A 25,850-nucleotide genomic window follows, 5' to 3' on the forward strand; every position below is an offset into this window, starting at 1 on the left:
GAATTAAAATATAATTTTCATTTCATTAAGGGCAAAAAACTCACAAATTTAACAAGCCGTATTAAGACTTAATCGATGGCCTTACCTCTAAGATGGGCTGCCACTTTAAGACTGAAGAAGATAGGAAGACCATCCCCATACGGCTGACTGTGGCAGGCGAAGCGTTATCCACGTTGTCTGGTTCGAACACCAGCTTGCTGTTCTGAGCCATTGTAATACGATCTCCATTGGCCAAAGTCAATGTCTTGTTATCATCCAACACTGAATTTAAGTTTTCAATCCAAACAGCGTCCACGGGACCATCTATTTTTATAAACGTTACGTTAAAATAATTCCAAGGAACAGTAAAATAATAATATATTTACACATTCGTCGCTACCTAAAACTATCCAGGTGGTATCAGACTTCTTGACCTTCAAAGCTCTTCTCCACAAAGTGGAAAAAATACCATCCGTCCAATCGTTGGTTGCAACATCCAAGCGTCCAAACATTTGCGGAGCAGTGATGGCCTTAAATGTTAAAGAATTCATCATGAAAACAATAAAACTAGACAAAGAAGGCATGTGCTTCGAAATTTGCATACATTTTCAAACGGTTTGTTATATAACAAGATATAAAGAGCAGCTTAAGTTACACCTCAAATTGGTTCAGATATTTAGTTAGAGAGTTAGTGGCATGCACAAGATGCAAAGACAAATGTTCCAAGGTATAAATATACATAATGCGGTAGGGCTCACTATACTACTATCTTCTCAGAATACTGCCATCCTGGCTACAGTTTAATGGACGGGACAAATATTACACAATATAAATGAGAATACGACCCCATGTCTCAAGCCGAGTGGCGATTTACATTGCGATGTATCTTGGACAAAGTGACCGCGAGCTCGTACTCTACATGGGTACGATAAAAACATCTAGATTATGTACTTTTGGATTCATCCTCATCTCCCTGTGCGGTCTCCCTACTTCCGTCAAAGCCGCCATGAGTGTGTGAATGCATGTCGTTTTCCCAGAACCAGTGGGTCCCATAGTCATTAGGCCGTGTCGGACTAACGAAGTTTCATACAACTGAATGATCTTCAAATTCCACTCAGGATGATTGACTAAACCTGTACGATCTGTCACTAGTGCGATGGCCCGTTGCATTTCCCTGAGTTAGTAAAAGAGAATTTTTACTTATAAAAGAAAAGATACACTATTGAAATTTAGAAAAGCATGTGTGCAATTCACACGTGATAGAAGTGAAAACTAAAAAAATTTGGCTTTGTAGGTTTTAGCAATGATCATAGTGATACAAAGTTTGATAATTATAATTTTACATTTTATTCCTATATATTACATAGATTTAATTGCATACTAATTACGAATATTAGGTACGAGGCAGAGCATAAAGATCCTAAATCGTTAAATCCTATGAATTTATGTATCTGTCTTTTTTTACTGTCGCTTTTTGGGTTCATCGACTTTCGAATCACAATGAAGCTAAAGAAGTTTTCATCTCAAAAAAAAAGCACTCACCTGTGAACGGTTTGACTCAACTTAATTCCAGGGAACAAATCTTCAATCAAAGACACAAACAGCGGTTCGTCTTCGTCCACCAGCTTTGATACATTCATTTCCCTAAATCATCAAAGGGGGCTTACAAAGTCTCGTGATTAAAATAAAACATTCAAGTAATTAAATGTTTTACTTTTTCCACTTACTTCAATACTCTCATCATAATATTCTCCTCAGTGCTCTCGGGATTGGCTCGTTTCTGCGAGCCCATAGTGCGCAACACAGACAGAATGTTACGTAGTCCAAAATCATAGTGCACTTGCTTAGATAACTGCTCTTCGCATAGCTTGTACAAGGTAAAGAATTTTCGGGCTAATAAAAACCATTAAAAACATTATTATTATTTTGTGACAATCACTCGGCTTCGGTAATTACAAAATATCGACGGAAGAATACCGAATCTTTATAATCTGAAAAACCCTTCTTTATACTAGATCCATAAAAGTATTTAAAAAATTCATAACTCGTATTATATTTATAGAGATAAAAAGTTGATTATTGGCATGTATTTATAATAATATAATCAGATAGGCTTTAGATCATTTAAATATACATACATACCAATTTGAGTTTTTGAAATAGTTTTATGGCTCTGGTGTAAAGTTAGGAATTTAATTTTAATTTTATTGCTCAGATGGGTGGACGAGCTCACAGCCCACCTGGTGTTAAGTGGTTACCGGAGCCCATAGACATCTACAACGTAAAAGCGCCACCCACCTTGAGATATAAGTTCTAATGTCTCAGAGTCTCTCAAGTTACGATGATTCCGCTTTCTTCCGTCGATATTTACCAATTCCTTACGTACGTGACAAAAACTTACCAAGCAAAATATTATCCTTAAAACCGCAACTAGCAAGTTTCACTCGTATGATGATCTGTCTGTCGGGCACCATCATAGCCACCGAACGGAACTGAATCTTTAGATTTTCGGGCAGCTCTTGCCTTCCAGCGTATCCCGGATTCATCGTGATAATGAACGCGAACTCCGGATTTAAAGTGACAACGTCACCGTCGCTAAAAGACAATTTTACATTACGAAGCACATCGGAAGATAGTTAACAAAAAACTCACCTAAAACCCACAGTACCTGAATATAAAGAAGTCACGCTTCTCTCGTCTCGCCGTGAGACAGATGTAGATCTGCTGAGCAGCCACAGACAGCACTGGCAATTCTATGCGATTGAATTCGTCGAAGCAACCCCAAGTGCCCGACTGTGCTAAACCCTTGTATATGCGACCCAAGCCTTGAATACAATAATATCCTAGTAGTTTAGATTTTTAATAACAGTATTAAACACTTATTTCAAACATAATTTACAAATATGTAAAGTAACAAAAAAAGACCCTGTCCGCAATGCCTAACAGTATTTTTTTTAGGATTGTAGGATTACTGTTGGCCCGGAGGCCTTTGCAGTTTCATCAGGACAGGTGGGCGAGCAGCCAGAAGGGGTGGGATTTTCTAATAGCCGTCCAAGTTCCTCCGAAGGAGACCTAACAACTCAAGAGCAGCTGGTTCGCGAATGAATCTACTACCGGATCCGAATCGCGACCCGCTGAGTAGATCCGGCGAGAAACTCAGCGATCTGAAGCATGGGTAAGGCTGCACGACGAACTCTTTGTCGAGTTCGACGAGTACAGTTACCGGGGTTCCTCAGCCTGCTCCTAGTGTTAGAGCTGAAGGCATTTAATGCAAAGGTTATTGGTTCTGTTGGATCCGTAAGGACGTGTCTAGGGCGTCGACGGTGACTGGCTCCTGCGTGATCAGGATTCGGGGAGGACGGCTAAAAGTAAAGAATCAATCGATACTGAGGTTTTTCTTTCAGATAATTACGCCCATAGAAGTTTTTACAATTTGTTTCATACCTCTGAAGTCCATTTGATCGGAGCAATTGAACACGATGACCAGTTTCCCGAGTGTTCGAGCCATGTCCTTGGTGGTTTCAGTCTTACCCGTACCGGCCGGGCCCGCCGGCGCCCCGCCCATGCTCATGCCGATAGCTTGGGAGAGCGTGATGTAGCATCGGTCGGTCAACGGCGTGATCACAAGACGCTCAGTTATACCCAGATATTCATTCTAAAATAGATTAGTTCAGAAACAATACCACATATAGTACAAACTCTAGTAATAAACTGTAGGTACTTGAAAACACTTTATACTTGAAAATAGTGCAAATTACGCGTCAATAAAATGATGAAAGGTGAATTATGAAAGTTTTTCGTTTATAATTATTTTTTTATTGCCATTGCTGACGACCAAACGGACCATCTGAACATTAATGTCAAAAATGCCATCGCTACTGCCTATTGCCGAGGGCTCTTCGGAAACCTCATTTGAAGAAAAACGTGTTAAAACGCTTCGGAAGCATTGTGGAGGGGAGTTCAACCCAGAGCTGCATGGTATATGGAAAAACAAATCTATGAAAATAATAGTTGAATAGGAAATGCATTATACATTATACCTAACAGAGCAATAATTATGTACGAGGGTATATGTTTAAATATTATAAGATCAAGAAAATGCATCAACCTGATACAAGAAATCAACATCAGTTATGGAAACAATACAGTCATCTGAATCTTCGTTGTAATAGAAACGTGCTTGCTTTTGCCATTCGAAATCAATAGGAGACTTTATTCTCATCCTTACTAGATCATCAAAGATATCCCTGCAGGTATACAAAATGAAGATATTATTTGTTGATCAAATACGCAATTTTAATGATATCTGAACTTACCTTTGATGCACGTGTATAGTGATCATAGTTTCGACCCTGGTTCTATCCAAAGATACAAGGTCAGTCACCGTCAAGTCGATGAGACCATTCAACAAATCCAAGAACTTCTGATTCGTCAACCTCATTATAAATCGATCGGCTTTAGCTTTTTTTAATGCATATTCCGCGTCACTGGTCCACAGAATTTGCATACCCAACAAACCAGCCTAAAATAAGCAAGCATATGAATGAAGTAACATATAAATTTAAAATAAACGAAGTATCTGCATAAACCTTAAAGTACCTGGCCAGGGAAAAACCAGAATCCGACTAAGAACTCAAATTCCGGATCACCAGACATCGTTTGTGAGATATTAGCGATTATATTCCTGACGGTATCTTTCATTGTGTCTAACAAAGTGTTCAACCAAATCTAAAATCATCAAATAGCTATCTTATAAACAAGGACAACAAATAAGTTTTAATAATTAATTTCCAAATAAATCAGATTTCAATATTACTTCTACACCACCAGTGCACACTACAGGTCTTTCCAGTGGAATAGTCTCGCCGTTGTCCGAATTCATATTGATTATCCTCTCCTTGTCGTCAAAATCGACTGTGTACATCGCGTCGAAAATACTGGGCAAATGAGGCTGTAATGATAAGTCGTTTATTCAGGATCGCCCATTGAAGCATTCACAACACATGCACATGTTGGTACAGATTCTTTGGCCTTAAATTTCAACAACAACATGCAATCTTGCCTGTTCTGATTACTTACTAGGGTACTACTAGGGCATTAGAGCCCTGAGAAGTCCTGAGAATAGACGACTGAACGAGCTCACGGTCGTCTTGTTAAACGGTTACTGGAACTTATCACTCGTAGAAGACAAGACAGTTTTTATTTCAGCACCTACCTTCAGATCTGTAGCCAAGCGTCCTGCCAAATATCAAAGTCTTGCCTATTCTAGTCGTTATTCAAATACAACTGAGACTTCAAATTCACGTCATGAACAAACTCATAAATCCTGCATAATTTAATTTCAATACCTGTATAGAGTGCGGATCCGAGGCTTGTCCAAGGATCTCGAGCAAAACTGGATCGGACACGAAGAAAAATCTCGGAAATATCAAACGTTTTGTTTCGAGGTACCCGGTGAGCGATTTCTGACACGCTTCCAGTTGTTCGTACAGGTGCGGCAGGAGTTGCTTCAACGTATCATCGCACGTGCAAGTTTCAACGCAGTTTACTATGTCACGGGCTCGATACATGATTTTCACGTATGACTTGTCGATCGACTGTGATAAAGAAGCTATTAGCACATTTTACCTATACTGTAAAATGGACTATATTTAAAAACTTACAGCGAATCTCTTAGCTTCTGCGGGCAGCTGTTTGGCGATATCGCCGCCAACAAAGACAGCCTCCAAATACATCCACAAGTTTTGTACTTGAAGCCATTTCTCTAGGATCTCGGCTGTACCGACTAGCTTATTAATCCAAAGAAGAATATCTTTTTTGAACGGTGCATTGTATCTATAAAATTTATACATCGTGGTATACTAACTGGGGTATTCATTAGTCCATTGATTGCATGATTCTTAAAAAAATAAAAGCTATTTCTGTAGCGAAAATTTATTTATTACTAGCTGACCCGGCAAATCAAATCAAATCAAATCAAATCAAAAAAGTTTTATTCAACATAAATGAAAGTACATACTTGTTGAACGCCAAAAGAACTACCGCCAATTCACAAGAATTAGCCTTTGTAGTGCCTCAATCGACAAATAAAAGACCTAAACTTTTGTATAAAATTAACTTAAACAAACAAAAGGAATCCGTCCGACGGGTAACACATCAAAGGAAAAACAGAATTGTTATTTTTATTTAATTCCGAGAATTTTCATATTTATCTACCTTTTAAACCTTCTCTGGACTTCCACGAATAATTCAAGACCGAAATTAGCCAAATCGGTCCAGCGGTTCTCGAGTTTTAGCGAGACTAACGAACAGCAATTCATTTTTATATATATAGATGTAGATACCCAAACGAGCCCATGGACCCAATAATTCTAGTTAAAGATGACTAAAAGTCCAACCCAAAGTTGCAAGGAAATATCAAATATCGCACCATTCCAACTATTTCAGCGATTCGTTCGTCATACAACACGCCTTACCAATACTGCTAAGATAAGATTTTTATTTTAGCGGAAAGAGTTAAGTTAATCATAAAAATAATCTATATGTATATTAAAACAATAAGCAGAGATAGGTAATAGGTAGAATTTTAATTCAATGTTTGCCTATAAGCACTGCTTTTATTACCTATTCGAAGCTAATGAGTTGAGAATCATTAACGAGTCCTCCAATAACGTGATTATGTCAAGGGTTTCTTGAGGTTTGACGAGCAGCTCTCCCCTGTTCTTGAATGGAGCAAATGTGAGATCAATGACAGCCCAATCAGCTATAACTTGCTTTAACTTTGCTTCTATGTCTTTTTCTTTCACTGCACTTATACAGATGTCCTATAAAAACGATTTATTGTTTTACGATTATCAATAAATATATTGCCTTTTGAAAAACAATAAAATTATTTATTGTCTAATATTCTGATACCTCAACATCTTCTTTATATTTCAGTAGCGGAGCTTCCATGACATTGGCCAATGTAAATGATTCAGATTCGACATCCAGAATACAATCTAAAATTCAATAAAATATATCATCACCGCTCATCATACATCAGTAAATTTCATTGTTAAAGTGTAGCGAAAAACAAATACAAACTCATCAGTTTTTCTAATCTCTTCCAGTGTCGATCTTTCATTGATTTATCTGCCATCAATTCTAGTAATGGACAGGTTTGGTTGAAATCATCTATTTTGTTCTTCAACTCTATGAACGCAGGCCAATCTTTCATACCTCGCGGTAATTTTCGGCATCTAAAGTAATGTTTATTAACATTATTTTCGAAATCCGAACTATGACGTCACTTATATACCAATAGGGAAGTAAGTGTGATGATTACGTAAGAGAAGTATTATATTCGACTAATGTATTCTAATAATGCTAGTGAAAGTATCAGTAACTGCTGGAGAAAGTAACAATCGCATACTCGTGTATTTCTTATTAATGGCCAAACTATGAACAAAAACCCTGGCTTTAACACATCAACCCGTAATGGGGACCTAGTCACCTCAAGATATTCCTCCTTCACCGTGATTCACTTTATTCATAGGATTTAAAAATAATGGTTTTTAAAGATACAGTAGGTACCTTAAGTCGAAGTCCGCTAGCTGCGCAACAATTTGCTCAATATCAATCTCACTCCACGGAGTTTCAAAGTACCCGTCTATTGAATTCATAACGGCCAAATATAAACTGTACCTGTAGGCAAAAACGATATGTGACCCATAAAATTATCAGAATTTGTGCTGAATTGCTCAAAACTTAAATACGAAAAAAAAAAAAACGAACAGTTTGCTCAATAAATTAAATTCCTTCTTCTTCTGGTGAAGAATCGGATAATCCTTAACCTCCATGCCGAACAATTTTTCACCATTTGAATACATTTCGAACCTTCTCCATAGTTCATCGAACCTCGACTGGAACAATATTACCCTGAAATGAGAACAAATCATTACCAAACTATTCATCTAATATTTATATATACGCGAAGGGTAATTTCGCGCAATCAGCATTTTATATTGATTGCCTCGAGCAAAAGGTATGTTCAGAATAGTTTCGACAATTTGCTGTTGATACGTGTCTCCTATACACATATGTATGTATATATTTATATAATATAATATATATTCATATTCCTATATATTTTAATGAACTGAAACTTCATCTACAAATCAGTGTTTATCCAACTACAAATATTTATCTATGCACAAACTGAATTGGTGTCGGTTTTGTCACAAGTATACAAGTAATTTGTACGCATGTAATTTTTATCCTATATATATAGGGTACTAGGGAGGTTCTAGAGGAAGAGGGAGACCTAAGAAAACATGGATGCATTGCGTGAAAGATGATATGTTTAAGAGGGGAGTGAACGAAGAAATGGTATATGATAGAGGAGTATGGCTGGCGAAAACATGTTGAAACGACCCCAAGTAACTGAGAGAAGGGCAGGAGAATGATAATGAGATCTATGGTACTATACCATTCAAATAACTCGAATCAAGCTTCAGTTACAGGAATATATTGTCTGTAATATGGTATGATGTGGTGAAGTGTCTTTAATAAGAATGTATATTTGTTTACTGAATGTGAATTGTTGTCTTTTTAGTTGCGATCTTTACCTGTCACTAGCTTCTCTAGCGCTTAGTCCAGGCGTCATAGGACCGTATGCATCATAATCAGCATCAAACTTCAAGACATCGGCCAAGAATGACGCTACACCTTCGGTCAACTCTTTTTGAAGCGGGCCTTGCATGTCCACTATTTTTTGTTGAACTTGTTGAGACTAAAATAACAATATTAAATTTTAAATGTTAGTATGAGTATACCACTAAAAATTAAATATGAATCAAATACTAGCTATTTGTACTAAAATATGTATTTCAGCATACCGTTATTAACATGTTCTGAAAAGCGTAACGCAATCCATACACCAAATCTATGTCTTCTTTGGGAATATCAATACTGAACTGTGCAAACGTGGCGTAACTTTCTTCAATTAGATCCAATTCCATGTCCATACTAAAACAACCATTTTTTTATTATTTCTATTCCAATTGCAATGTATTGCAATTTGAAGGAAATATCCTATACCCAATAAATTCTTCTCTGATTAGTTCGAGGCACATCATAGCTAATCTGACATCGTCCAAATCTTTGATTTTCTTTCCCATAGTCTTCATGCGGTCGTTTATAAACTGCATCAATTTAATTACTCGTTCTTTGTATGCCTGACTGAGTAATTTACCCAGAATCCGTTTCCACTCCACCGATTCGACATGTAGGGCCAGCTTAATGTTGTCTATATGAATGATAATAAATTACAAATTTCCGTGCATAAAAATGACAAAATTTGTGTCAAATAGCAAACCATTCCTAACTTATAGAGTACAAGTTAAGAAATTTTAATTATTTTTCAAAGAGAAATTGCTTTTAACCACGGCTTGGAAACAGTAAGATTATTCGATAACAATTGCAATTAAATGAATAAAGCAGTTATTTAGAAACCAATTTGCAACAGCAGCAGTATATTTTTTTTTGTATGAACATATAGTTTTTTTTCTGCAAAACGTGGAAAAGCTTCTCTTGATAATTATTAAATTTTATTAGTTGGTTAACTTATTTCGCGTATCAATCTTGTTTTTTATCTCTAGCGTTGTGGCATACCTATGTCTCGTTATTGGAAATTAATACAAATTAAACGCGGTCGAAACCACGTGGTTCATCATGATTAGATTTCATGGCGTTATTATGAAAACTTATAAGAATGTAATACCAAACTTTTTAACTTAAAACAATTCCGTACCCATATTAATTTCTATTGACCCAATAATGTGTCGTTCCGGTAAATTCAGCACTTCTTCAGTTTGTCCTTCATATTTTTTGAGCATATCTCTGATAATCACATTCAATGGATTGGAATCTACGAAGTCTTGGACCTGTTGTACCCTATCTTCAGCCCAAAGATACGAAAATCGGGAGTAGGTCTATAAGATTTAAATAACATGAAGTTAATTCAGCGTTTTCTTGAGTGTTGTTCGTACATATTTTATGTAATCGCAAGTAAGCCTCTTTTACGTAAGAAGGCAGAAGATTGTCTACAGAATGCATAAGCAAGCAACGCTGATTACAGATACTTAACAAGAGTTAAACCTAATTATATACTATTATTCAACAGTACACATGCTATAATAATGACCAATGATGATAGAAAAAAAAATATATATTTCTAATAATTGCTTCGGTAGTGCAATAGTGGAGGCCTCTTTATATAAATATGTATATCATTCTCTGGTTCCCATAGTACAGGGTATCCTTATTATTGGTCAGATGACCGTTATTTCTAGATGTTATTATGTTTTCATTATTAAATAACATACCTTCAACAGCTTCTCAATATCGGGCTTGTACATAAACATCATGCCTTGTAAGGCCATTACAGAACGTACGATATCTTTATGTTCGGATACCATTCGAAAATAATTTCTAATACCGGCGAGACTCGACCCTGTTTTCGAGCCTAAAATTATCAAATGATATGTATAAAATTTAGAACGCAGCAATTTGTCAGCTATACTATTAGACGAGTAGTATTAGGGAACAATAGCTACTCTGAAACAAAATGTTATCCAACTTATAGAAAGCCGTTACCTGATTGCAAAACTCACCTTTTTTCCTACCTAATCGTTGGTAGTCTAACAGGCTATTCCGACCACGGCTAGATGGGTATGGGTAGGTATACGAGCACGGGGCTCAACCTCAGAGAATTTGCTTACACTATCCCTAGCAAAAGCACTGCTTCGCTGAATCTACCACCGGAATTGCGACTCAGTGAGCAGATGCGTTGAGAAACTCAATAGTTGTGTCAATGGGTTAGACAAAATGCATCCTTTTTTGCGACCGAAATATATAAACGTTCAGGATTGACTTTCACAGTGAAGGAATAACATCGTGTAATAAAAATCAAACTCGCAAAATTATAATTTGCGTAATTACTGGTGGTAGGACCTCTTGTGATTCCGCACGGGTAGGTACCACCGCCCTGCCTATTTCTGCTGTGAAGCAGTAATGCATTTCGGTTTGAAGGGTGGGGCAGCCTGACTATATTGAGACCTTAGAACTCATATCTCAAGGTGGGTGGCGGCATTTACCTTATAGATGTCTATGGGCTCCGGTTACCATTTAACACCAGGTGGGCTGTGAGCTCGTCCACCAATGTATGCAATAAAATATATACGAGTATATATATGACTGATGCCAAGGCCAGATAGTAACTGGAGAGAGAGTTGAGTAGGAAAAAGTAGATATGCATATATCGAATAAACAGACAGATTTCAATGAAGAGACAACCTTAGATGGTAGTAAAAGTACAAGATGATGAACAAAGTTGTAAACACATGCGAAAGTATCTTACCGCTCACACTTCTACTCGTAGTCAACGACACTCCCCTCATTTGTTCCTTCTTGATTTGTTCCTGCTGACCCCACATGAACACGCTACGATGCGTATCCATCACGCAATTCAAAACTACCTAAACATGGATATGATAACTTTAAAACAAATTACTTAGTAAAATGAAAGATATTAAACCAACAAGCCTAATCTGTGATGTTACGAGTATTGGAAACAAACAAGGACTCCCAGGCCCTGATTATCAAATAACTTCAAAGATCGTCGAAGGGAAAGTCGACCTACGCGGTACTGTAGCTAGGGTCACTACTTTACCAACGAAACGATAATACACAATTTGCAAAATAGCATTTAAAATATAACGCAGTAAAATGCAAATTTAATTGTAAGCACCTGAGAGAAAGCCGCCTGAATTTCTTCAAGCGCTGGTTTAATGAGTATTCTGGGAATTTGAAGGAACATCTTCGTTAGCATGAGTGGTTTTAGTTTCTTTTGTTCTTCAGGATCGGTTGTCATTGTTAAAAAGCTGAAAACAAATACATAATATTTCCACACTCTCACTAAATTAGAAGTCCATTTGGACAAACTTTACTACGGATTTTGCTATATTATATTCAAGTCATCGTTAGTGGTAAATTTTGGTGTTTTCATGGGCATAGTCAGACTATAAGCAATTAAGCGCTCGAAGCACGTTTGAAGGTGTACATAACTCTAGGAAACATCGGGCAGAGGATTCTACTTCAAAGTTTAATATTTTGTGGCGGACATTACTCTCCCCTGGAGATAGGAAGGTAACAATTTTATTGTCTTCTAAGTTAAGTGACCTCACGATCGATTTGATTGTAAATGATTACTGTCAAACACAAACTTCAACCACAAACTGCCTAACTCAATAGCAGAATCATCTCAAACAAATACATAAAAAAGTCTTACTTTTTTATTTCGGGTTAGATATTGTTTTTATACCTGGACACTGAAGCTCGCTTCCTTAATATATCAAGACTCTGCCTGGTACACTTGATGAGCGACTCCAAGCATTTCGTTGCGAAATACGCGAATAATTCATTGCATTCGTTTATAGTGGGCAATACGTCGAATCGGTCAGGATTTTCAATTTCTAAAAATGCTGAAAAATTCGGATTTTTTCTGATAGTCTGTAAATATGTCTTGTAAAAAAAGCCTTTTTAACTAAAATCAAACTTTAAATTCGACCATCGTGGTACAAGTTAAACAAATTAAAAGTTTTTAGTAAGTTAAAGTTTATAAAAGTATCAATAAGTAAATTGATTAGATTGTACTCTTCTACCCACTTATTTAAACCTTTTTAAGAACGGTTAGCTGGTAGATAACCCATCCTTGAGTTAGGCGCGCCATTTTATAACTTTTCGCAATTATTGTATCGTATTAACTGTGTGTACAATAAAGAATAAAGGAACAGAAAAGACGATATTTATTTATTTATTCTTCGGTAAATTAATTTACAGACACGTCACATTGAAAATTTTGTTTTAAACGGGTGAAAAAACATACCAGCATCTTCAGGAAATACTCTTGTTGCAGAGGTCACTTGTTTCAGCGCTTTTTCTATATCTAACCTATAAAGTTATAAAATTTATAACGACCAAAAAAGTAAAAGGTTTTATTTTTATTTATTTAGGTTTTATCTTACCAATTGTCCTTTAAATCTTGAATCTGTTTCGATGGCACACTGTCGAGAAACTTGTGTATCAATTCAATCACGGCAATCTCGGCATTCCAAGATTTCTGTTGCAATTCAATTGCTGTAGAGAAAAAAATTATATTTTTATTCAAAATTATTACACATTACTGTATTATCAAGAATATTTTATTTACTACTATTTACATACATACATCCATATTATTATATTGCTGTGACTTTCGATAAATTAATGAATAAATAGATTTGTTAAATCTACTCACGCGCCATCTATCACACGTTGTTGGTACTACGACAACTATTTCACAAAACTTTAACTCGACCATGTATAAACAGGGACGAGTACATAGATCAAGTAACACAGTATCAAGTAACATATTCGATAACGATAGACCTAATTACTTATTTGCTTTTCAGATTGTAGATGTCTTAAAACGAAATAAATTACCAATTTCATCTCGTCGTAAAAGATTCTCTTCATAAAACACCGCAGGCTCTACAGCTTGCTCAGGCAAATACACAAGCAACATTTTAGATATTGACTGCAAGATTGCATCAATTCGAGCTTCCTTCATGTCTACCACCTAAATAATTGAATAAAATAATCATTCTTCCTTTTTTTATAATTTCAACCAATGCATGATTATCTTGAGGATAATTTTTAAAAAATTTCTTATTGCTTAGGCGGGTGGACGAGCTCACAGCCCACCTGATGTTAAGTAGTCATCGGAGAGCCCATAGACACCTACAACGTAAATGCTGCCACCTACTTCGAGACATGAGTTCTAAGATCTCAGTTTTTACAGTCAAACGACTGTCCTACCCTTCAAACCGAAACGCATTACTGCTTTACGGCAGAAATAGACAGGGAGGTGGTACCTACCCGTGCGGACTCACAAGACATCCTACCACCAGTAATTACACCAGTAAATATTAAAGAATATACGAAATATCATCTACTTACCTCTTTGACAAACAAATCGACTTCATCGAGAATTGCTTCGATGTTATCACAATACGAGGGTATTTCTAAAGAAGTCCACGTTATTGTTGACAGGCCAGGTTGGAAGGCTTTTTCTATTTTTATCAACTGTGCTCGAAGGAGCGGTAAATATAATTTTGGCATACTCCTATAATGGCGAATTGTTTATGCTGTATTTTTCTTAATAGCAGTAAAATGAAAATAAGGTTGCATGAACAAAAGTACTCACTTTCTAATTTGATTATTTCTTTCCACCAAGAATTTTATGCGCTCGTAATTCCCCAATATTTTTTCCTTGCAGAAAGCAACAATTTGAGCTCCTTCGGGAACACCTATTATTTCATAATTTCATAATTATATAAACAGGCAAAAACAAAACAACGGACAGGCGTGTGTGTGTTTATTTATATAGCATTAAAAAAAAACTGTTTTTACAATACTTGTACAATAATAATAACTAGTTATGGGCGCCAAAGACTGATAAACATACTTGTATATGTCTAAATATATAGATAATAAACATCTAGACAAAGAGCAAATGAACTTGTCCATCACACAATGTTTGCCAAATGTGGGAATCGAAACTACGAACCTCGGCGCAACAATCAGTGTGCTTGGTGCGTGTTTTTTAACGGGCTCGTTAGCTTAAAAGTTAACTTAAATTAATATGCAGTTGGAACAGCGCCCCTAACGGCAAACGTAGGCAAACGTTCCAAATCCATACAAATTTTAGTTAACTTTTACGCTATCGAGAACGTGAAAAAACTCGCACTAAGCCCACAGGGCCGCTAACTGCTGCACCACAGAGTCAGTCAATAAAACTTCTAGCTCATGTCTCAAGGTGAGCGACGACGTTCACGTTCACTATGTCTACGGACTTCGGTAAGCATTTAACGTTATATGTGCCGTAAGTGGTAGTAGGACCTCTTGTGAGTTCGCGCGGATGGGTACCACCACCCCGCCTATTTCTGCCGTAAAGCAGTAATGCGTTTCGGTTTGAAGGGTGGGGCAGCCATTGTAACTATACTTGACACCTTAGAACTTATATCTCAAGGTGGGTGGCGCATTTACGTTGTAGATGTCTATGGGCTCCAGTAACCACTTAATACCAGGAGGGCTGTTAGCTCGTCCACCCATCTAAGCAATAAAAATAAAATAAAAAAAAGCCTGTTCACCCATGTGTACCCACCCAATTAAACAGATAGTATCAAATTTCATTTAAATTAACAATAACAGTGGTAATACAGATATTTCAGGTACGTTTGACGTGCAAATGCAAACGAAAACATAAAAATATTCTTATATTCTTACGCAATCCCAATTGCCACATGTATTCAACTTCCCTTATACACTCCGGTATATAAATACTGAAATTCACAATGTACATATTCGTAGATGGATGACGTATCAGTAAGGGTGCGACTAAGCCGAGTCTGACCTAAAGAAAATAAACAATAAAACAGTAAAGTAATCCATTGTATTGATCGCATATTTGTATTTAGGTATATGTATTTATCTTTTACCTGACCAACATTTTCCGCCCACGCGCTATGGTAAATTAATTCGAATTCGGTGAATACAATAGTCATAACATTATACAGTTTTATGCATCTTTGTGTATTCTGAAAAATAATAACTTGATAAATAATGATAATTAGAGATTTTATTATTTCCGTGTTGACCCGTTGGTCATCATAGTACTAAATAACGTCGGTCGGTCAGAAGTTCTGCGGGGGTGTTGTAACGGATAGAGATCACCCAGTTTGCCTAGTGGCACATCCCCGTACTAAGTATTTTCTTTCTTACCTATTCTAGTAACTTCATGGTGTTATACTAGATTCACCGAGCGAGTACGTGCGTTCACGGAGATCTAACCTGACGAATTTGTTAACACTAGCCCTAGCGATAACAGTGCTTCGCGGAATCTAATACCGTATCCACCTTTTTTTTTCCTACCTAAGCTGATAGCCTTGAGAGGCTATTTCAGCGGAACCTTAACTAGTAGGTGAGCTCGCGGGGCTCAAACCTGACGACGTTGCTAACACGAACCCTAGCAAGAGCCGTGCTCTGCGACCCACTGAGAAGATCCGGCGAGAAACTCAGTGGGCTGTATCTGAGGGTTAATTTACTCGTCGAGCCCTTCGTCGCAAGTGACGGTTTCGACGAGAACGGTGACCGGTGCTTGAGGTACCTAAAAGCACCGTTAGTGGATCGGGAGGATCCGAAATGACGTGTTTGGGGCGACGACGACTACTTTCCATTCTTTCCGCAGGATCGGGAATGTAGTTACCGGCGGCCACGATGAGAGGGTTCTCGTGTCGTGCCGCTTTATCGAAGTGGCGCGTATCCACCACTGTGTCTGAGGGTTAATTTTCCCGATTTAGTACTACATGCTGTGTGGTTTATGAGCTGTCATAATATTGATTAATATTTGTAAATAACAAATCTCCCACCCAGTACTTTGTTTACTATTAACATAATCGTAAAATAAAGATTATATATACCATATGTGTAATAACTTCATAATGTTTTTTGAATTCTTCCATCGGTCCTTTGATATTTTTGTTATAGAACCTTATCCACATAACCCTGCCGGCAACCGGTGGCATATTTCGGGGCAATTCCGGGTTTTCCCTGATTTCATTATACCTAGAGGAAAAACCATTCGATTTTGTTTTAGTTACCAATTTTGTCCGCAAATATCAGCTTTTAAAGCCTCAAATATAAAGACCAATTTTACTAAGTCATGTTCATTCGTATGATGCTACATCCAACGTAACAACGTACCTACAACCAAATTAGGTAATATAAACAGGAATTTATTTAGAAAAGATATTTATAAGCACCTGTCCCTGATTGCTTCAATTTCAGCTGTGTAATTACTAATCAAATCATAATATTGATCTTCCAAGTACAAACAATCTAATTGAAGCTTTTCAAAACGTTTCAATAGATGTAACGCTATTTCTGTGGTTGGGCATTTATTGACGCTCTGAAATAATGAACTTTGGCTTAATTTATTGCTATTTATAATGCCGAAAAGTTTTAGATGCTACATTACCGCGATCATGAAATTTTCCAGTAATAACTCTTGATTCGCAACTCCATCTTTATACACTTTGTAATCTTTATCGAAATCAGGACGTCTAAAATTTACGTTTACAATTTTAAGTATGATATAAATTGGTGAGATTCTAATAAGACTCTAACTCAGACTCTAGCTAATTTACTACCTATGGTCCAAGGCATCATATGTTTTTGTGGAAATAGCTTTGAATAGTTTGTTGAAATTTGTAGCGTATTCTTCAATACCTTCCAGTGTGGTCTTATTCAAAACATAATAAGTGATGTAGTTTTGGAAAAGGTCCATTATCTGAAATGCAAATTATTGTACCTAGGCTTTAATTGATCATCATCAATTTAATTGATCATCATTCATCCCAGTTGATTAATGTCTAATTAATCATCTTCATTTCATCAAATAAATTTAAATAAGAACATGACCTAAAGATTTTAGTTACCGGGTCATAATCCCTTAAAAAAGATAGTACTTGTATAGTAATAGGTATAAGTGGCCGCTAGGACCGAAAAGTTTACGAATGACCGCGCTCTAAAAGCACAATGACAATGACCTCACAATGGGCGGGCGTCTCATACAGCGGACGGACATCCTGTTGAAGTCGCGGGAATTAACTGGATGCAGTCAGGGTATAGCCGATCATTGTTACGAACTTAGCGAAAGGCCTAGATCCGGCAGTGGGTGTTTGTGGGCTGATGCCGATTATAAGAAAAAAAAATCATGTTGCATGTCTCTCACCTTTAATAATCGTTTTCGAAATGTTTCGAATTTTCCAAATATATACATTTCAGAGCAATCGAATGGACGTTCGTCTGCCGCTGCTATCATTTCTTTTTGCGTTTCCATATAACATTCTCGATAAAACCCATATAAATCAAGGCATAACTTAAAACCGAAAAATGTTTATGTAGTCGTTTACATTAAATCGTTTGGTGATTTTGTTTGATGAGAATGTTATAGTACATTGTGCACTAAGGGAGAAAAGTAGGACATTTCCTCCCGCTTGTAAACGTGGCAAACATGCGGGATGATATGTCCTACTTTTTTCCCGCGGTGCACAATGTACTATTTTCTCCTACCAGGCCGAAAGTTCGTGGAGTACCGAGCCGGGGTTCAGGGGCGAAGCCCTGGCAGGGGTAGGGGGGACGGAACAAATACTCATAAAAAAAACAATTTAACCTTTTTTTTAATTTTTAAATAAACTACTACTAATTGAATAAGAACTGTTTGATGAACTCATCTTTGTTTAATACTTCACTATTAAATTTTATTGACTTTTGTTTATTTAACTTTTACACTAAACACAATATTGCAAATTACCCGAGCACAACAATGGCAGAGAATTTTAGGTGCGTGAGAGCAGACGTAGACACTAACGCGCATGCGCACTTGTCAGTACCCAGGGAGGTAAATTTACACTTTCTTCCCTGTACAGCGGGAGGAAAAGTTACACTTTCTTCCCTGTGCAGCGGGAGGAAAACCGAACTTTTAGCGTAGGTAGGAGGAGGAAAAGTTACACTTTCTTCCCTGTGCAGCGGGAGGAAAACCGAACTTTTAGCGTAGGTAGGAGAAAAAAATCATTAACACCTTACTAATTACAGTGACGATCTAGATATCAGTAACAAAACATAACCTAGCTCTACAAATCTCTTTGGTAGGCAGCGGCTTGGCTCTGCCCCTGGCATTGCTGAAGTCCATGGGCGACGGTAACCACTCACCTTCAGGTGGGCCGTATGCTCGTCTGCCTACAAGGGCAATAAAAAATATATATATATATATTATTCTAAGTGCCAATGCGCATATTATTATAATTGAATGCGGTAGGATCAAATGAATTAAATGAACAATGGCTTTTGGTGAAAACACAATAGACCTAGAACATAAGGTAAACACCGAGTATAAACATCTTCCCTATTATTATAACTTAAACTTAAATTTCAAATGGCGAATAACGAGTCAGTTCTTAGGCTATGAAATCAGCAATTTAAATCTACACTAATATTATAAAGAGCAAAGATTTGTTTGTTTGTATGTATTGAATAGGCTCCGAAACTACGGAATCGATTTGAAAAATTATTTCACTATTTCAAAGCTACACTATTCCCGAGTGACATAGGTTATAATATTTTTTGAAAAAAATTAGGTATCCTTACGAAAACTCCAATAATGTAACCTAAGGTGTAAAAAAATTACCTAAAATATTCTTTACATCGCGTGCCCTGCAAAAGCTATTGATGATAGAATAAAAAAAGTACTACGACTTTGTGGAACACATAATTATTTACAAAAAGTGTCGGTACAGCATAATATGTTTAACTATTATAGTTATGCCGCAATTAGTGTTCTTTTATTTTAAAAAATAAAACGACGTCAAATATTCTTGAAATTTTTGTTAAAGACCCGAGCGAAGCCGAAGCGGGCCACTTGTGTTAAATATTATTGCTGTTGTATTATTATTTTTGACAATAAATTAGTGTTTAATACTGTATGATCATTGAATGCTATTTTAATGCTATTCTAATTCAGTTTTATATATTTATGTATATAAAAACCTTGGCTTTTTCAATGAAATTCAATTTATCCTGGTTCCATATAGTTTTCTTTCCGCCAGTGGTTAGATATTCCATGCACATGTTAAGTATCTGATTCGTAACTTTAACAAGCAGGGTAGAGATTTGTTTAGTCGTATTGTAATATCTAGACGTCGCAAAAACCATTCGGACCGTGTACAGCAAGCCCGGTATGTACTGCTGCATTGACTTTGGATCACATCTATAAGCAAGAAATCATTAGCGGATCCTTTTTTTGATAGCTTTTTTTTCCCCTGGTTTAAAAACACTGTTGTAAACACGAGATGAAAATCACAATCAGCAATCGATGATTAATTACAAATTAATCTAATATGAAGTTACAACTGGTTTAAATTAAATTACATGGATAATTTAATAGTGAAAATTAATGATCAATCATTTAAATCACAAAATTGATCTAATAATTCTAAAATCAGCTAAACGATGAACACGTGAACAAATAACTAGCTCGTCGTAATTTTTTCATAGCAGAAGCAGGCTGGGTAGAAGCAGCAGTTTGATTGTATTTTTTTATTGCCCTTGTAGGCAGACGGGTATACGGCCCACCTGAGGTGAGTGGTTATTGTCGCCCATGGACTTCAGCAATGCCAGGGGCAGAGCCAAGCCGCTGCCTACCGTTGAGTACTCTCCACAAGCCTCGTTTGAAGAAGGACAAGTCATAGCGCTCGGGAAATACCGTGGTGGGGAGCTCATTCCCAAGCCGGATGGTACATGGCAAAAAAGATCTCTGGAAACGCACTGTGGACGAACGCAGTGGCTCCAGGTAGTATGGATGAACTCTGCTCCGGTGACAGGCGATGCGATAGTAAAAACCAGATGATGGAATCATCTCAAACAATTCCTCAGATGTTTGTATGCGATTTAGGTTCAGGCCAGATCAGAATTTTAGTCAAAGGAAAACATATCATCAAAATATAGTGTCTAAAACGAAAGGCGTCATTAAATACCTGTAAAGTGGTTCACAGTACTTTTCCAAAGCATATAAATATTTAACATTGTCTGAAGCTTCATTATAATAGTCCGTTACTTGATTATCTAAGAGCCTCCATTTCTGTAAGACATGAAAATGACGAGATTACTAAACTAACTCAGCGTGCCTTTATTCAGGCTTATTTTTTTAGAGTTGGTTCTGCGGCTATCTTGTAAGGCAGACGATAATACTAGTTTGTCAGTCAAGAAGGTTGGAAACTAGGCCCTCAACATCATGTTCCTAGGTCATCTAAAGTGAAGTGTGGTCGCATGCTCACAGTTAGCACTGTTTCCAATGAATATATTTGTTGACATGCCACACATACGTAACCTAACCTACTTTTAGCTACACTGTTATGAAATGTACCTTAATCAATTTCGACTTGGCTCTTATAAGCGTGTGAATGTACATCTGACAAGGATCGCTTTTTATGTGTTCAATAATCGATGTAAAAGTGGTGAGTTGTCGCCGCCAATGATCCAGCTCAGCCAAAGGACCTATGTTGGACGGTTCACGTCTTAACTGCTGACTTTGCACTAATACCTTCAAAAAGGAATACAACAATATTTGAATTTCTCGTGTCGTGTCGCCTTCAGTCTCGTGCTCATCAAGCGGGACTTCTTGTCGAACCGCTCTTTTCGATATCGAATCGAGGGACCCGCTCCTCACAGCGATCGCTAATGGCTGGAGTGCCGCAGGGCTCCGTCCTCTCGCCGATCCTATTTAGTTTATTTATTAACGATATTCCCCGGTCGTCGCCGACCCAGTTAACCTTATTCGCCGACGACACACATTCGTATCCCTCCTAGACTGTCACACCCTCAGATTATGTGATGCATAGTTTATGCTATTCATCAATCAGATTCATTTTACTTAGGGTGCTCTCCAGTAGCGAAACTCCCTGTAAGGGCTACCAGCAAAATATGTCTATGCTGACTTCTAGAAAGCTACATTAATTCCTCTTGACGTCCTGATGTAATGCTCTATTTCAGGGTGGATTTGGTTTTGGAGGAGTCCTATACGGCATCATCATGAATCCCCATTGTAATTCCTATACACGGTTCAAATCCTGTCATTGCTGTTTCAGAGCCCTTTTCCCTTAACTCAAGAACTTTACCTAGTTAACTCTTTTTCTCGCCACAACTTTACAAGAATTCTCAAGTTGCGAGTAAATTCCCCGGACTCTATTTGTTTTGTTAGAGTTCGCCATCAAAAATAATAGTTTACCATATAATTAATTGTGTGTATATAATCTTTGGGAAATAATGGTTTTACAATTTCTCCCAAGTCTTAGGTGCGTGTTGAGATGGATGGCAGCATTTGTGGAATCAATTGCCCATTCACGTCAAGAATAGCGAAATTGAAATAAAACAAACATCGAGCTTACATTAGATACATTTACAAATCATTTACCATAGTAATTTGTTTCATCCACTGTTTAACAAATGCGCATATCTCTTCCAAAACATGCATCTTTGTTACTGCGTGTTTCATTTTCTCTTGATCGGACAACTCATCTTCATAGAGAGTCAAATTTATTTTAAACTTCGTACAACAGTCCAAGTCAGTTTTTGTTTCTAACACAAAAAAGTGCCATTAGTAAGTCACAAAAATATTTTGTTTTATAGTTTAAATAGCATCTTATATTCAATTAGTCAAACCCGGTCCGCTTTGCTCTGGCCGATCTTGGATCGGACTTTGATATGATAGGTACCAATTTTACATTACTTAATGCCAGATGGGTCAATCAAAAGGTTTACTGAAAATTTTATCGAAATCGGTCTTTCATAGTCTATAAGAAAGATACACACATCAGACAGATACATAATATTAGACACATATATAATATTACACAGATATATCTGTCTTATCACACAGGTATATTAAATACATAAACAGCACACTTACTTGCTAGATAGTCAATGAACAGCATCACCTTCGAAATGTAAGTTTTGATGATATCCTCACTATTCGGTTTTGGTGGATTAAGATCGCCCCAAGCTTTACAACATTTTATGGCGGGTATATAAACACGATCCATGGTTTTAAAAATACCAGAAACCACATTTTCGGTTTCTTGATTCATGTCAAGATAGACTAAATAATAATCCTAAAAAAAATCTCATTGTTTATCTGCTCTAGGAAAGCAACCAAGCTTGCGGCTTACAAAGTAGAATCGATCCTTAAGCACTATAACGCTATCAAACACTTGGGTCACAATCTCAGTTGTATTGTGTATATGTTATTCCACTCTACAAACTAAATCACATACCTACTTCACTCCAAAAATAGTCAGGATGGTACTTGTAACATGGGTCACTAAGCACAAGCGATCTCAATGGATCATAAGTAACTCATCATAACAAAATTGGGCAAAATTTTGTGTTGATTTAAATGTGAGAAAATACTAAATAATCTAAATATAACTAACATCAGCCATATTTTTTGTATCAATGGCTTTATTTTTTATTCTGTACATTGCAACACAAACACCCTCAGTTGCAATTGTTGCTCCATCTGATAAATAAACCCTCTCCATTCTTCCTTTCTGGTTTGGAATATATCTCCCAGACTCTGGTTTTAAAGTAAAATTTATGTTGGTTAACTATTTAAATAATAACATGTGTGTTTATGCATTCACCATACACAATAATGATAATACTCTGCAGCTTTTTAATTAGATTCAATTTGAAATGCATTAAGTTAAAAAAAAGAAATAAGAAATAATGTTTTTTTTTTCTACTGCCCAACTGTTGTTAACTGATTTCTGGAGCACAAAGACATCAGAATGTGACTGCTGCCATGCAACTTGAAACATTAGGTCTAAATCTCATTTTAATAGTATAAGGGCCTGCCTTTAAATATGAGTGCACTAAGTACAGGCACACTTCTCCTAAAGTCCTGAAGGCTATCACAACTTCAAAGTAGTCTACTGAACTATTCACAATATATACATACCAATGAAATTTATTTCAGTAATTACAAAATAAACTTCTCATAGTTACCCATTTTTAGTTGTGGCAGCACCGCATCACAGACCACAACACAATTTCTTCCACCTTCAACTACAGCACTATCCAGTAGTTCAATATTAATGTCTGCATCAAACACACCATCCTGTATTTAAAAACCAGTATTAAATTTACACATTTCCATATATTCAAGCTATCACATTGCTTGCAATACACTACTAAGAATTTCATAATAAACACTGCTTACCAAAACATATTCAACTGGTCGGTTTAAAATGGCTGCTGCATTTTCCAGCAAAAATCTATGTTGGGTTTTAAGACCACTCATGCGGTTATTCCTGGCTTCTTTAGCTTTGGCCTAAAAAAAGTTTCGTTTTTTGAGAATGTTATTTAAATATATGAAAAGAAATATCATGTACTGCTATTTATTTACTTGTTTGTCTTTATAAGACTCATGTGCCAAAGCCAATGTACTCATAGACACCCTACTTTTCTTTTGAATATCTTGTAATCGAGCGCCGACATCTAAAATTGCTTCTAAAGCTGTTCTATCAACATCTACACGTTCTTCATCATCGCCAAAAGAAAATGGGAATAGAGAATCTCTTTTAGAAGGTCTTGTTTCTATTTCATTAATTATTACAGCAGTTTGAGCTACATCTTCTGCGTGTTCGTCAGAAATATCCTGGCCACCAGCCTCTGTCTTTTCTGTGTTTTCGGGTACATTTTCAGCATCATCCGACATTGTTACTTAAAATCCACCAATTGCATGTATTAAGCAATCGGAGAAGAAACACATTTATTAAACAAAAAGTCTCCCAGAAATAACGTATTTTATTTACTACGTTTTAGCAGTTCTTCTATTTAAATTTGTCAATCCAAGTTCAACATAATTCTCCAAATTCAAATATTAACTTCAAAAAATATCAAAACAAAAAACATCTGATTTTGTTTGACAGTTCTACAAATATACTTTTTGCATTTTTGCTATCGATTTAAAAGCAGACGAAAAAGTAAAATTTTGATATATTTGTCTTCCTCACACACGTTACTAAGACAACATGAAAATAGAGTCAAACATATAAAATAAAATCAATCACTCTCATGTCACCGTTTTTTTTTTAACCCAACACCAAGTGTTATTTGCCACTTTTAAATGTCACCATTTAAGTACCGCCTTAAATTATTTATGCACTATACAATAAACTTACAAGGGCGGATCCAGGGGGGGGGTCATGGGGGTCATGACCCCCCCCTGAGCTGGTCCAGGACCTAGATGGACCACATATTGAACATAATGATTTAAGGACACAATATTTAGACTGGCCATAAATACTGTTACAATTAAAAATAAACAAAATACATTTGTTATACCATTGAATTTGGAATCTGTCATTTTTATATGATTGCTCATTGAGTTTTCTCATTTTGGCGCCAATACATTGTACAATATTTTGCGATATTAAAATGGAGCAGGATGATAAAGAAAACCGAATCGCTGTGATTGCATTACGCAAAGTAGGTATGGAGCCAAATGCAATTTTTAAAACTCTCCATACGCTTGGTATTAGTAAAATGTGTGTGTACCGGGCTATTAATAGGTGGAATGAGACCTCCTCTGTTTGTGACAGAAAAATATCTGGCCGTCCACGTAGTGTTCGTACGAAAAAGGTGGTCAAAGCAGTAAGGGAAAGAATTCGAAGAAATCCTGTCCGAAAGCAAAAGATTTTATCTCGGGAGATGAAGATAGCACCTAGAACCATGTCGCGTATTTTAAAAGATGACTTAAGACTTGCAGCCTATAAGAGACCTAGTGGTCATTTCTTAACTGATAATTTAAAAGAGAATGGGGGGTAAAATCGAAACAACTACTGAAGTGGTACGTAAAGGGAGGTCATAGAAAAATTTTGTTTACGGATGAGAAATTTTTTACAATTGAGCAACATTTTAACAAACAAAATGACCGTATTTATGCGCAAAGCTCTAGAGAAGCTTCCCAATTAGTCGACAGAGTGCAACGTGGGCACTATCCGACTTCAGTGATGGTTTGGTGGGGTATTAGCCATGAAGGAGTAACTGAGCCATACTTTTGTGAAAAAGGTATCAAAACTTCGGCACAAGTGTATCAAGATACGATTCTTGAGAAGGTAGTGAAGCCCCTTAACAACACCATGTTCAATAATCAAGAATGGTCCTTCCAG

At 36.7% G+C, this 25,850-nt stretch overlaps 1 protein-coding gene across 8 annotated transcripts in view; it reads right to left on the reverse strand.

Annotated features, from left to right (window-relative positions):
• Positions 1-24,766, reverse strand: part of kl-3 (dynein heavy chain 8, axonemal kl-3) — a 56,771-nt gene extending 32,005 nt beyond the window's left edge. For 4 of the 8 annotated variants that reach the window (XR_016323152.1, XM_089727709.1, XM_089727715.1 and 1 more), the window contains exons 1-48: positions 24,083-24,766; positions 23,897-24,007; positions 23,683-23,794; positions 23,109-23,251; positions 22,586-22,787; positions 22,091-22,254; positions 21,044-21,220; positions 20,655-20,758; positions 19,669-19,888; positions 17,855-18,001; positions 17,271-17,410; positions 17,099-17,183; positions 16,884-17,029; positions 16,542-16,686; positions 15,561-15,659; positions 15,349-15,475; positions 14,267-14,369; positions 14,020-14,185; positions 13,504-13,639; positions 13,047-13,158; positions 12,908-12,972; positions 12,344-12,503; positions 11,771-11,903; positions 11,381-11,498; positions 10,347-10,486; positions 9,773-9,953; positions 9,061-9,268; positions 8,859-8,988; positions 8,589-8,752; positions 7,756-7,899; positions 7,555-7,665; positions 7,066-7,220; positions 6,895-6,980; positions 6,604-6,803; positions 5,643-5,814; positions 5,328-5,576; positions 4,796-4,930; positions 4,579-4,707; positions 4,296-4,501; positions 4,088-4,226; positions 3,424-3,634; positions 2,648-2,804; positions 2,381-2,574; positions 1,707-1,872; positions 1,522-1,623; positions 931-1,153; positions 380-509; positions 86-303 (exon numbers count right to left, since the gene is read on the reverse strand). Coding sequence is in view for 7 of the 8 variants with exons in the window: in XM_089727709.1 (XP_089583835.1) it covers positions 86-303; positions 380-509; positions 931-1,153; positions 1,522-1,623; positions 1,707-1,872; positions 2,381-2,574; positions 2,648-2,804; positions 3,424-3,634; positions 4,088-4,226; positions 4,296-4,501; positions 4,579-4,707; positions 4,796-4,930; positions 5,328-5,576; positions 5,643-5,814; positions 6,604-6,803; positions 6,895-6,980; positions 7,066-7,220; positions 7,555-7,665; positions 7,756-7,899; positions 8,589-8,752; positions 8,859-8,988; positions 9,061-9,268; positions 9,773-9,953; positions 10,347-10,486; positions 11,381-11,498; positions 11,771-11,903; positions 12,344-12,503; positions 12,908-12,972; positions 13,047-13,158; positions 13,504-13,639; positions 14,020-14,185; positions 14,267-14,369; positions 15,349-15,475; positions 15,561-15,659; positions 16,542-16,686; positions 16,884-17,029; positions 17,099-17,183; positions 17,271-17,410; positions 17,855-18,001; positions 19,669-19,888; positions 20,655-20,758; positions 21,044-21,220; positions 22,091-22,254; positions 22,586-22,787; positions 23,109-23,251; positions 23,683-23,794; positions 23,897-24,007; positions 24,083-24,394 (7,377 nt within the window). In the remaining variant the exon portion in view is untranslated. The other 4 variants (XM_028179002.2, XM_089727711.1, XM_089727710.1 and 1 more) reach the window with 4 other exon arrangements.
• Positions 24,767-25,850: the final 1,084 nt, after the last annotated feature.

This window comes from Bombyx mandarina, chromosome 05 (genome assembly GCF_030267445.1).
Source record: "Bombyx mandarina strain Sakado chromosome 05, ASM3026744v2".
Classification (NCBI taxonomy): Eukaryota; Metazoa; Arthropoda; class Insecta; order Lepidoptera; family Bombycidae; genus Bombyx; species Bombyx mandarina.